This window comes from Bombina bombina, chromosome 3, assembly GCF_027579735.1.
Source record: "Bombina bombina isolate aBomBom1 chromosome 3, aBomBom1.pri, whole genome shotgun sequence".
In the NCBI taxonomy this organism is placed as follows: domain Eukaryota; kingdom Metazoa; phylum Chordata; class Amphibia; order Anura; family Bombinatoridae; genus Bombina; species Bombina bombina.
This window is the reverse complement of record NC_069501.1, coordinates 633,209,331-633,223,279: the sequence shown is the minus strand read 5'-3', so window position 1 is coordinate 633,223,279 and position 13,949 is coordinate 633,209,331. Positions and strand designations below refer to the sequence as shown.

Here is a 13,949-nt window from a genome sequence, read left to right as displayed (position 1 = left end):
GGATCTCTGACAAGTAACTTGTCAGAGTATCTTGATAAGAACCTCCAAAAATATGTTGTGACCCTACCTTCATACATACGGGATTCAACACAGATATTAAACATCTTAGAAAACATCGAGTGGGAAGAAGGATATTTATTGGTCACCTGTGATGTGTCCTCCCTCTACACCAGCATACCACATGATAAAGGTGTAGAGGCAGTTCAATATTTTTTGAACAAAGATAATACCATACCGGAAGCACAGAAACAATTCATCATAGAAGGAATCACATACATCCTCACACATAACTAGTTTAACCACAATGGCATATTCTACAGGCAGCTATGTGGTACAGCCATGGGGACCAGGTTCGCGCCTAGCTACGCCAATTTATACATGGGCCAGTGGGAAATGATCTTCTGGGACTCTTGCCCAGCAGGCGCGGACCTGGTCTCCTACCATCGATACATAGATGATATTTTAATGATCTGGAAGGGTACTAGAGAAGACTTAGAATACACCATTCATGTGATGAATAACAATACTCAAAACTTGAAATTCACACATGAGATTAGCAGCTCAGAAATCACATTTCTGGACTTAAAAATTACAGTGGAAGAAAATAAAATAAGAACTTCAACGTATTTTAAACCAGTGGACTGTAATAACTACATACACATTAACAGCTGCCACCATACCAGATGGAAACAAAACATCCCAAAGGGGCAACTACTCAGGCTTAAGAAGAATTGCTCGGATCCTGAACTGTGGGAGGAACAAGCTGAGACACTCAAAACAAGATTTCTCCTGTTAAGTGTAGTCAGTCCACGGGTCATCATTACTTCTGGGATATTAACTCCTCCCCAACAGGAAGTGCAAGAGGATCACCCAAGCAGAGCTGCTATATAGCTCCTCCCCTCTACGTCACACCCAGTCATTCTCTTGCACCCAACTAATAGATAGGATGTGTGAGAGGACTGTGGTGATTATACTTAGTTTTTATAGCTTCAATCAAAAGTTTGTTATTTTAAAACAGCACCGGAGTGTGTTGTTCCTTCTCAGGTAGAATTTGAAGAAGAATCTACCTGAGTTTTTGGATGATTTTAGCCGGCGTAGCTAAAATTCATTTTGCTGTTCTCGGCCATTCTGAGGAGTGAGGTAAACTTCAGATCAGGGGACAGCGGGCAGGTTCACCTGCAAAGAGGTATGTTGCAGTATATTATTTTCTGAGGAATGGAATTGACTGAGAAAATACTGCCAATACCGATATAATGTAAGTTCAGCCTTAAATGCAGTAGTAGCAACTGGTATCAGGCTGTTTATGTATATATGTGTACACTTCAGTATTCTGGGGAATGGCACTTCTCTGGGTAATACTATATGCATATAATTTTTAGCCTAACTTGCAGTGGGAACGTCTAGCAACAGGCTGTTTAATGACATTTCATGTTATTTGATTTTAAACGTTTTTGCTGGCATGCTAAATTGTTTAATTATCTGAGGTACTGGGTGAAAAATTGTTTTTGGGCACTGTTTTTCCACTTGGCTGTCGTTTATTTTAATTTAAGACAGTTTACTGAACTTCCCTCACTGCTGTGGGTGAGGGGGAGGGGCCTATTTTGGCGCTTTTGCTACGCATCAAAAATTCAGTCAAAAGTCTTTTTCTCTTCCTGCATGATCCGGATCGTCTCTACAGAGCTCAAGGGTCTTCAAAAATTATTTTGAGGGAGGTAATCACTCACAGCAGACCTGTGAGATTGTGCTTTGACTGTGATAAAAAACGTTTATATTTTGTACATTTTTTCTGCTATTAAGGGTTAGTTATCCATTGCTAATGGGGGCAATCCTTTGCTAAATTTATGCCTTTACCGGGAAAAATCTGATTGTTATAATTTTTCCGGTTCCTTATTATTAAACTGTCATAATTTTTTTCTGTGCTTCTTAAAGGCACAGTGCGTTTTCCATATTACTTAATTTGAGTGAAAAGTATTTCCAAGCTTGCTAGTTTAATTGCTAGTTTGTTAAACATGTCTGACTCAGAGGAATATCTCTGTGCTATATGTGCAAAAGCCAAGGTGGAGCCCAATAGGAATTTATGTACTAATTGCATTGATGCTACTTTGAATAAGAGTCATTCTGTACAAATTGAACATCATTCACCAAACAACGAGGGGGAAGTTATGCCGACTAACTTGCCTCACGTGTCAGTACCTGCATCTCCCGCTCGGGAGATATTGTAACGCCGAGTACATCAGGGCGGCCATTACAAATCACACTACAGGACATGGCTAATGTTATGACTGAAGTTTTGTCTAAATTACCAGAACTTAGAGGTAAGCGAGATCACTCTGGGGTGAGAACAGAGTGCGCTGATAATATTAGGGCCATGTCAGATACTGCGTCACAATTTGCAGAACATGAGGACGGAGAGCTTCATTCTGCGGGTGACGGATCTGATCCAAATAAACTGGATTCAGACATTTCAAATTTTAAGTTTAAGCTGGAAAACCTCCGTGTATTACTAGGGGAGGTCTTAGCGGCTCTGAATGATTGTAACACAGTTGCAATACCAGAGAAAATGTGTAGGTTGGATAAATATTTTGCGGTACCGTCAAGTACTGACGTTTTTCCAATACCTAAGAGACTTACTGAAATTGTTACTAAGGAGTGGGATAGACCCGGTGTGCCTTTCTCACCCCCTCCTATATTCAGAAAGATGTTTCCAATAGACGCCACCACACGGGACTTATGGCAAACGGTCCCTAAGGTGGAGGGAGCAGTTTCTACTTTAGCTAAGCGTACCACTATCCCGGTGGAGGATAGCTGCGCCTTTTCAGATCCAATGGATAAAAAGTTAGAGGGTTACCTTAAGAAAATGTTTGTTCAACAAGGTTTTATATTGCAACCCCTTGCATGCATTGCGCCTGTCACGGCTGCAGCAGCATTTTGGTTTGAGTCTCTGGAAGAGACCCTTGAATCAGCTCCATTAGATGAGATTACACACAAGCTTAAAACCCTTAAGCTAGCTAATTCATTTATTTCTGATGCCGTAGTACACTTAACTAAACTTACGGCTAAGAATTCCGGATTCGCCATTCAGGCACGCAGAGCGCTGTGGCTAAAATCCTGATCAGCTGATGTTACTTCTAAATCTAAATTACTTAACATACCCTTCAAAGGGCAGACCTTATTCGGGCCCGGTTTGAAGGAAATTATCGCTGACATTACAGGAGGTAAAGGCCATGCCCTGCCTCAAGACAGAGCCAAACCTAGGGCTAGACAGTCTAATTTTCGTGCCTTTCGTAACTTCAAGGCAGGAGCAGCATCAACTTCCTCTGCACCAAAACAGGAAGGAGCTGTTGCTCGATACAGACAAGGCTGGAAACCTAACCAGTCCTGGAACAAGGGCAAGCAGGCCAGAAAATCTGCTGCTGCCCCTAAGACAGCATGAAGTGAGGGCCCCCGATCCGGGAACGGATCTAGTGGGGGGCAGACTCTCTCTCTTCGCCCAGGCTTGGGCAAGAGATGTCCAGGATCCCTGGACGTTAGAGATCATATCTCAGTGATATCTTCTGGACTTCAAAGCCTCTCCCCCAAAAGGGAGATTTCATCTTTCAAGGTTGTCAACAAACCAGATAAAGAAAGAGGCGTTTCTACGCTGTGTACAAGATCTTTTACTAATGGGAGTGATCCATCCGGTTCCGCGGTCGGAACACGGACAAGGGTTTTACTCAAATCTGTTTGTGGTTCCCAAGAAAGAAGGAACCTTCAGACCAATCTTGGATTTAAAGATCCTAAACAAATTCCTAAGAGTTCCATCGTTCAAAATGGAAACTATTCGGACAATCTTACCCATGATCCAAAAGGGTCAGTACATGACCACAGTGGATTTAAAGGATGCCTACCTTCATATACCGATTCACAAAGATCATTACCGGTATCTAAGGTTTGCCTTCCTAGACAGGCATTACCAGTTTGTAACTCTTCCATTCGGGTTGGCTACGGCTCCAAGAATCTTCACAAAGGTTCTGGGCTCTCTTCTGGCGGTGCTAAGACCGCAAGGAATTTCGGTGGCTCCGTACCTAGACGACATTCTGATACAAGCGTCAAGCTTTCAAACTGCCAGGTCTCATACAGAGTTAGTACTGGCATTTCTAAGGTCGCATGGGTGGAAGGTGAACGTAGAGAAGAGTTCTCTCTTACCACTCACAAGGGTTCCCTTCTTGGGGACTCTTATAGATTCTGTAGAAATGAAGATTTACCTGACAGAAGACAGGTTAACAAAGCTTCAAAATGCTTGCCGTGTCCTTCATTCCATTCAACACCCGTCAGTGGCTCAATGCATGGAGGTAATCGGCTTAATGGTAGCGGCAATGGACATAGTACCCTTTGCACGCCTACATCTCAGACCGCTGCAATTGTGCATGCTAAGTCAGTGGAATGGGGATTACTCAGATTTGTCCCCTACTCTGAATCTGGATCAAGAGACCAGAAATTCTCTTCTATGGTGGCTTTCTCGGCCACATCTGTCCAGGGGGATGCCATTCAGCAGACCAGATTGGACAATTGTAACAACAGACGCCAGCCTACTAGGTTGGGGCGCTGTCTGGAATTCCCTGAAGGCTCAGGGATCATGGACTCAGGAGGAGAGTCTCCTTCCAATAAACATTCTGGAATTGAGAGCAGTTCTCAATGCCCTTCTGGCTTGGCCTCAGTTAACAACTCGGGGGTTCATCAGGTTTCAGTCGGACAACATCACGACTGTAGCTTACATCAACCATCAAGGAGGGACAAGAAGCTCCCTAGCGATGATGGAAGTATCAAAGATAATTCGCTGGGCAGAGTCTCACTCTTGCCACCTGTCAGCGATCCACATTCCTGGAGTGGAAAACTGGGAGGCGGATTTCCTAAGCCGTCAGACTTTTCATCCGGGGGAGTGGGAACTTCATCCGGAGATCTTTGCCCAAATACTTTGACTTTGGGGCAAACCAGAGATAGATCTCATGGCGTCTCGCCAGAACGCCAAGCTTCCTTGTTACGGGTCCAGGTCCAGGGACCCGGGAGCAGTCCTGGTAGATGCTTTGACAGCACCTTGGACCTTCGGGATGGCCTATGTGTTTCCACCCTTCCCGATGCTTCCTCGATTGATTGCCAGGATCAAACAGGAGAAAGCATCGGTGATTCTGATAGCGCCTGCGTGGCCACGCAGGACCTGGTATGCAGATCTAGTGGACATGTCATCCTGTCCACCTTGGTCTCTGCCTCTGAGACAGGACCTTCTAATTCAGGGTCCTTTCAAACATCAAAATCTAATTTCTCTGAAGCTGACTGCTTGGAAATTGAACGCTTGATTTTATCAAAGCGTGGTTTTTCGGAGTCAGTTATTGATACCTTAATACAGGCTAGGAAGCCTGTTACCAGAAAGATTTACCATAAAATATGGCGTAAATACTTACATTGGTGCGAATCCAAGAGTTACTCATGGAGTAAGGTTAGGATTCCTAGGATATTGTCTTTTCTACAAGAAGGTTTAGAAAAGGGTTTATCTGCTAGTTCCTTAAAGGGACAGATCTCAGCTCTGTCCATTCTTTTACACAAGCGTCTGTCAGAAGTTCCAGACGTTCAGGCTTTTTGCCAGGCTTTGGCCAGGATTAAGCCTGTGTTTAAAACTGTTGCTCCACCATGGAGCTTAAATTTAGTTCTTAACGTTTTACAGGGTGTTCCGTTTGAACCCCTTCATTCCATTGATATCAAGCTGTTATCTTGGAAAGTTCTGTTTTTAATGGCTATTTCCTCGGCTCGTAGAGTCTCTGAGTTATCAGCCTTACATTGTGATTCTCCGTATCTGATTTTTCATTCAGATAAGGTAGTTCTGCGTACTAAACCTGGGTTCTTACCTAAGGTTGTCACTAACAAGAATATCAATCAAGAGATTGTTGTGCCATCATTGTGTCCTAATCCTTCTTCAAAGAAGGAACGACTTCTGCACAATCTAGATGTAGTCCGTGCCCTGAAATTTTATTTACAGGCAACTAAAGATTTTCGCCAAACTTCTTCCCTGTTTGTCGTTTATTCTGGACAGAGGAGAGGTCAAAAAGCTTCTGCTACCTCTCTCTCTTTTTGGCTTCGTAGCATAATACGTTTAGCCTATGAGACTGCTGGACAGCAGCCTCCTGAAAGAATTACAGCTCATTCCACTAGAGCTGTGGCTTCCACTTGGGCCTTTAAGAACGAGGCCTCTGTTGAACAGATTTGCAAGGCTGCAACTTGGTCTTCTCTTCATACTTTTTCCAAATTTTACAAATTTGACACTTTTGCTTCTTCGGAGGCTGTTTTTGGGAGAAAGGTTCTTCAGGCAGTGGTCCCTTCCGTATAAAGATCCTGCCTGTCCCTCCCGTCATCCGTGTACTTTAGCTTTGGTATTGGTATCCCAGAAGTAATGATGACCCGTGGACTGACTACACTTAACAGGAGAAAACATAATTTATGCTTACCTGATAAATTCCTTTCTCCTGTAGTGTAGTCAGTCCACGGCCCGCCCTGTTTTTTATGGCAGGTCTAAATTTTTAAATTATACTCCAGTCACCACTGCACCCTATAGTTTCTCCTTTCTCGTTTGGTTCTCGGTCGAATGACTGGGTGTGACGTAGAGGGGAGGAGCTATATAGCAGCTCTGCTTGGGTGATCCTCTTGCACTTCCTGTTGGGGAGGAGTTAATATCCCAGAAGTAATGATGACCCGTGGACTGACTACACTACAGGAGAAAGGAATTTATCAGGTAAGCATAAATTATGTTTCTTAGAAAGCGGCTATGAAGAAAACACACTAAACAGAGAGATTGAGGATGTCAGGAAAAGAGATCGAAAAGAACTTCTTAAATACAAAGATAAGAAGAACAAGACTCTAAATGACCATGGAACTATCGATGTAGCATTCATAACCCAATATAGCGAAAACCGACATCTGATAGAAAAAAATCATTGAGAAGAACTGGTCACTTTTAAAAAATGATGACGTCATAGGAGAGACACTAACAACTAAACCGAGATTTATATATAGAAAATCGGACAATCTGAGAAACATGTTATCACCCAGTATTCCACGATCACAAACCACAGAAATACATGATGTGCTTGGGAATAATGTAAAAGGCTTCTACCCTTGCATAAGCTGCAAAGCATGCAAAAGGGGTCTAAAGATTAAAAAATACAAATCTAAACACTCAGAGAGAGAACATAAAATAAAAGACCTCATAAGATGTAACAGCAAAGGCGTAATCTATATCATTCAGTGCAGTTGTGGACTGCAATATGTATGCCAAACTTCAAGGCTATTGAAAGATAGAATACGCGAACACATCTTACAGGTAGAACATGGTAACACAGAGACTGCTTTGTATAGACATTTCACAATCCACCACAAGAGCAATCTGAAGGATTTAAAATACTTTGGGATCCAGTTGGTGAAACCAAACTGGAGAGGAGGAGACTATGAACGAAAACTCCTAATTTCTGAATCCAGATGGATTTTTGAACTTGATTGTCTGTACCCTAAGGGCCTGAACAACAAAGAGGATCTATCACATCTATTACATCTCAATAAATAGAGTCCTCAAGGTCCCTCAAGGCCACCGTTATGATCACCTCACAATCTCCCTCAAGATAAATATATGTCTCGATGATTAGCTAGATTCCTAGAATAATCCACTCCCAATCTATCTCGTATGTTTGACATAATAATTTTTATCCTCTAATCAATTTTTAACGAATTTTATTATATTTAATTATAATTATATTTATTGGTACTATTAACCCTAATTTTAATTAATTCACGTTTTTAATCTAAATTATACACTATTATTCGATATAAATATCGCTTTTTTATATATATATTACTTATAATCTGTCTCAGTTCATAATAGTACCTCCTTATGCAACATCCTGAGATATACAGCCCTCTAGATGTATACCACAAATCAATTACAATCAGATAGGGTATAAGAATATAACAAACCTTTATTTGGGGATAACAAATATATCCTTCCATACAATCACAACAACATGAAGTAAATATCCAGATTGTTAGATTGGAAGACTGTCTTAGAAGAGACGTGCGATATAGCTTTAAAATACAAATTCTATATCGTTCTAGTTTAACAGCTACTACTAGACATAATTTTAGATAGTTCATCATCTAGATCAGTGTTTTTCAACCAGTGTGCCGTGGCACACTAGTGTGCCGTGAGAGATCCTCAGGTGTGCCACGGCAGACTGACAACAGTGTGACATTTTTTAAACTTTGCTTGTTTTTTACTCCCAGTGCAGGGGTAGTTTGTAGGAGACATGGCATAACAGCACAATACATACAGTATGTGTGTGTTTGTGTGTATGTGTATATATATATGCTGTATTAGGCTACAATGTGTGATTTTTTTTAAAATTTTGGGATGGTGGTGTGCCACGGGATTTTTTAATGTAAAAAAGTGTGCCACGGTAAAAAAAAGGTTAAAAATCACTGATCTAGATAACATTATGAGACAATTAAAACAAGATTCCCTTATGATAACAATATGGTTGGAATTTTAATGCTCATTATACAAACAGCTAGTATATAAATATATTAAAAAAACCCCGATTCACACTTATACATAATCATAAAAACCGGAAGTAATGGGATCTCCCCTGGGTCAATACTAATGTTAGACAGAATAATTGGCAAAACAATCGTTCAATCATACAGTAACAAAAGGGTAGACTCGAGACTAACATCTTGGGTTATACTGCTTACACCAATAATATCTCCCAATGAGAAAAGAGGGAATTCTAATATCCCACAGGGGGATCAATCAAATACCCGGAAAACAAAAATATAAACATCCGGTATCATATTTTCAGCTTAAATCTACCGATTACAATTTCCGGTTTGGACACAGAAGCCCCACTTCCGGTTTTGCCTAAAACTTATCGAAAGGGACACAGATAACAAACCAAATAACAAACATTAAGAGTAAATAAGAACAAACAAAAAAGGACACTATCACAAATCGTTATATATAGGGTCATGACATATTGCAGCTAGTAGAATAAAACTATACAACCGACCCTATAATGAACTTCCGGGTCATAAGGTCAGAAAATGAGCGCAATTCAAACAATTTTGGCGCCATTTTTACGAGTTAAACATATAAATTGTTCATCTTTACTCACTATATGCCAGTCTTGAAAAAGGCCCTATTGGTGGGCCGAAACGCGTTGACCTATATGGTGAGTTTCATTTCAATATATTTCAGTTAATCTAAAACGTTACTGCTCTATGTTGTACTATTTTTTTCTTCACAGGTTTGGAGTTTTTCTTCTTTTTTGCTTATAGCTAATGCACCATCAAGAATTTCACCAACACTGACAAGTTTTTTAGTTTTCACAATTTTTGATTTGTATATCTAACCACCACACTATTTTCTCAGTTTTAGATAATTTTGGACATAATTCCACACTATAATATAATTTTTGCATTTTTTGAGTTTTGATTTTTTTCATTTTTCTGTTTTTTGTTTTTTTTTTGCACACAATTTGCACCAACAATTTTTTTCATCAATATTGTACACATTTACTCATTTTTTCACCATTGGAATTATAAACAGTAATTGGAACAGTTGGATCACTGGATTTCCTTTGGACTTTTGAATTAATTTGGGAACATTTAAGCATTTATAAGTTTTTATACACAGGAGTATTTATTATTGTATATCATTTTAGACCCTGGAGTGGTCTAATATTGTTGTTGTTTTTTTTTTTTTTTTTAATAATTTTTTTATTGAGGAAAATAATGGTTTACAAGCATGAAATCAGATTATATTCTTCATAGTTACATGCTTTTTCATAAGAACAGAGAAACAAAATATAAAACAAGGCATAGCATAACTTCTCTACAGGAACCTGTAAATTCCATAATAATGAACAAACAAAATCCTCATTGTTGTTTTCTTTTCACGGTAATAAACAACTTCCCCTTAAAGAAAGAGAACGGCCACTTTTGGGTCGCTGACCAACAGTAAAAATTGGAGTGGGGAATATAAAGAAAGGAAAAAGTCACTGCAGGGCCACTTTTGGACCTAGGATATAAAATTGACATGAGAAATATATACAAGTGATATACTTATGAAATTTAACTATAACTACAGGGAACCTTATGGGTCTGGGCTATCGAGAAGCTTATATATAAGTATTTGACAGCTTGGTCTTAATAGATGTGGGAGCATGCGCAAACTGCTGATGGTAAAGGGCCAATACAATCCCATGGGATTCCTCCTCAAACCCCCCAATTCCCTACATGAGGACCAGCATGGTTGAGAAAAGGGGAGGTGAAGCAAACCTTAATAACAGTAAATGCTTACAACCTGTGAATGAATTTATGTGTCAGGACTAGGTTAGTAATACTGTGAGTCAAACCACAGAGGCCATGTTATTTTGACTCAAGGATTCAAGCTGGGGACAAAATGTAACCATATCAGGGGAGGGGGCGATCCATTATCAGTTAGCTAGGGTATGAGTCTAACACAGATACACTTAACTATAATTAGTAATAGCCAAGATGTAATCAGCTGTAAGGATCAATGCAAGATCAGAGCTTGGAATGTAGTTAGCGTTAAGTAAACTGATGGCACCCACACATCCGACATAAAAAACATGCATACATTCAATGAATAGGACAAAGTGGTGTAGTGTCACCTCCCAATAGATAGTGTCCCTCATACTGTTAGCCTCAGACCCGCAATTAGGATACAGTCAAATGGGAGGCAAACCTAAATACAAGCATATCGTCTAACGGGCTTTAATGAATAAAACTATAAGGCAGGATCAGCCTCAGGCGTCATAAGGACAGTTCAGTAGTTCCATAGAGGCCTTTAATGTAAAGTTCCAGGGGTGTAAAATGAAAATTACCAGGCCTCCATCTGAGGTTTAACGTCCTGCTGTCCTCGCAAGTTCCCTGCCACTAGCCAATGCCAGATCGTGCAGGGCGTACAGCAGCCCCTGAGTCCACAGAGCCAGGAGTGCTCTTAGTCGCTATCAACAGTCCTCTGCGCAGTGAGCGACTCATGCATTCCCAGAGACCGATCAAGCCTCCACAGTGACCCCACCGGAACAATGCCTGCAGGCTGGATACCGCAGACTTGCCTCCACGGCCGCTCCGGACCTTCAATTCAGGGGGTGGCTCCCAGGTAGGATTTATCCAATGTCGCCAGACAACTTGTGCGACTCGACGAGTCTCTCTCAGTCTGGGTATCGGGGGCAGAGGTGTTGGAGGTGGCGGGGCGGTACCATCTAGCATAGGGACAGTCCCCGCATATGACATCTTCTTCCCTGCTGATGTCTCTCTACATAGATTAGGATTACCTCCCATTGCGAACCGTGGCTTGTGGGTTAAGTGGATGTTCATAGGCAGTGGGGGGTTCTGTGTTAGTGGGATGACTTCTAATTCAGGGGCATCTGCCTCCCAGCTGTGTGTAAGAGCGGGATCCGACCCTAGGCAGGCTGTTGAGAAGTTACATGCAACAGTAATCCGCGGGTCCCCACCTCTACTTGTCGGCACATTGTTGATAGAGATTCCGCTGTCTAGCTGTATATCAGGGGGGCTCATGTACACGCAGTGTGTGGAGGGCTCAGGGTCTCCTGCTCGAACAATATCCATTAGGGCAGGCTCAGTGTTAGAGAGTTTCCCTTCATAAGCCCATGCTGCCGCCATTTTCTCTGATAGCTGCAAAAAATGTTCATTTAGAAGATGACATATCCCCTCGATTAGGATAGCTGCTTCAGGTTCCATGTTACTAAAGGTTTCAGTGTCTACGCACTGCATACCCGGCTTACAAGATACCGGGGGGGGTGTTGAGAGCCTCTCGCTTACGCGGCTGCCTTAGGCCTCAACTCTCCAGATCAGTTATTAAGGGTGGTAGTCCTAATATTCTAATAGTATGCGATACAGAGTGGTAAACAGAGCTTAGATATCAGGATGAGGTAGATGGATGATCCTCATATACATCAATAAATGGCAAATTATTAATGTTTCACTCAGAACAACTGATATTGCGACCATTCAAGGTGCTGCCCAGAGTCACGCCCTAATATTGTTGTTTTAATACTGATTATATTGGTCATATTGCTTATATTTCTTTTTATTTTCATACTGCTATTACTATCTGTCAATTGATTTTAAACCATTGTTTTTTGCTTTTGTTTTTTATTATTGTATCATGGATCCATGTTATTAAATGTATTTGTATTATAAACGTATGCAAACACAATTTTATACACTCAGTTTTACTCAGAGATTAAATTGACATATTTTATGCTATTTATTCTTCCTCTAATATTTATCAACGACCCTTCTCACATCTGACCTTGCCTTTCAGTTAGGCGCTCCTTACATATTTACTGTTCTATCACTTTAATTCTCTTTGGAAATGGTTTTACAGAACAAGGACAGGTGCTAATGAAATAGAATTCAGAATGTTTTTAAAGTAAGGTTATCCTGAACATAATATACGTTTATTCAGATCTCTTAAAGGAATAGTCTAGTCCAAAATAAACTTTCACGATTCAGATAGGGCATGTAATTTTAAAAAACTTTCTAATTTACTTTTATCATCAAATTTGCTTTGTTCTCTTGTTATTCTTAGTTGAAAGTTAAACCTAGGTATGCTCATATGCTAATTTATACACACTTGAAGGCCACCTCTTTGCTGAACGCATTTGACAGTTTCTCACAGCTAGAGGGCATTAGTTCATATGTTTCATATTGATAATGTGCTCATGCACGTGAAGTCATTTAAGAGTCAGCACTAATTGCCTGAAATGCAAGTCTGTCAAATGATCTGAGATAAGGAGGCAGTGTGCAGAAGCTTATATGCAAGGAAATTACAGAGGTAAAAAGTATATTTCTATAACAGTGTTGATTATGTAAAACTGAGGAATGGTAAATAAAGGGATTATCTATCTTTTTAAACAATAACATTTTTTGTTGTTTACTATCCTTTTAATCTTAATAGGAAAGCGATTAACCAGTGTGGGCACAATTATTTATCATGCTTTTGCAAAATACATTTAAAAAAAAACAAAAAACATTTTTTTTCTCTCATTAGGTCATTGTCCAGAATTACAATTCTATTCTCACTCTCTCACACCTTTACCAGTCCTCGGATGCTCTGCTAGTCCATGAGAATGATGTCATTCACAAAGTTTGCTCTCAGCTGATGAATATCAAGCAGATATCTTTCAGGGATGTTAACAAAGTCATCGCACACCAGTTGGGCAATGTTTTTCAGCCGACGTACACATCAGAAGGAGCCTCACATTACAGTAGAAATACACTAGGTATGGCAGCTTATTTTTACCACATATTTTCTTGTCTTTATAATGGTATTTCTTTGCCAAAATGTTTAAAGGATATTATATAATATGTATATATATAATTTTTGGGGTGATTTTTTCAATTTGAAACAACTTTCTAATTGACTTCTATTATAACATTTTCTTTGTTCTCTTGGTATCTTATGTTGAAAAGCAAGGACATAAGTTCAGGAGCCTGCCTATTTCTAGAGAACTATATGACATCATTCTTATAAGAATGTTATTCATTTGCAAGAGCACTAGATGGCCGCACTGTTTCCTATAATGTAGTGTTCCAGACACCTACTTAGGTATCTCTTCAACAAAGAATAACATGGAAACAAAGCAAATTTGATAATAGACATAAAATGGAAACTTTTTTTTTAATTGTATGCTGTGTCCGAACCAGAGGTCAAGTCGAGCGGGAATGCATGGGAACGGAGTTCCTGCACTATTTTTGCAGGAGGAACTAAGTTCCCTCTGGAGAGAGAACAGAAACGCTTCAGTAAACACTGCTGCTTCTGGTGGGAGGAGCTGGAGCACAGTCTGGTTAGAGGGATAGTAAGATCCTCTAGTAATGGGCAG

General features: G+C 40.3%; 1 protein-coding gene across 5 annotated transcripts in view; it reads left to right on the top strand.

Moving 5' to 3' along the window:
- Positions 1–13,949, top strand: part of TUBD1 (tubulin delta 1) — a 127,459-nt gene that overhangs the window by 78,568 nt on the left and 34,942 nt on the right. For all 5 annotated transcript variants that reach the window (XM_053707334.1, XM_053707335.1, XM_053707336.1 and 2 more), the window contains one exon: positions 13,118–13,349. In XM_053707334.1, coding sequence (XP_053563309.1) covers positions 13,118–13,349 — 232 coding nt within the window. The remainder of the gene's footprint in view (positions 1–13,117; positions 13,350–13,949) is intronic.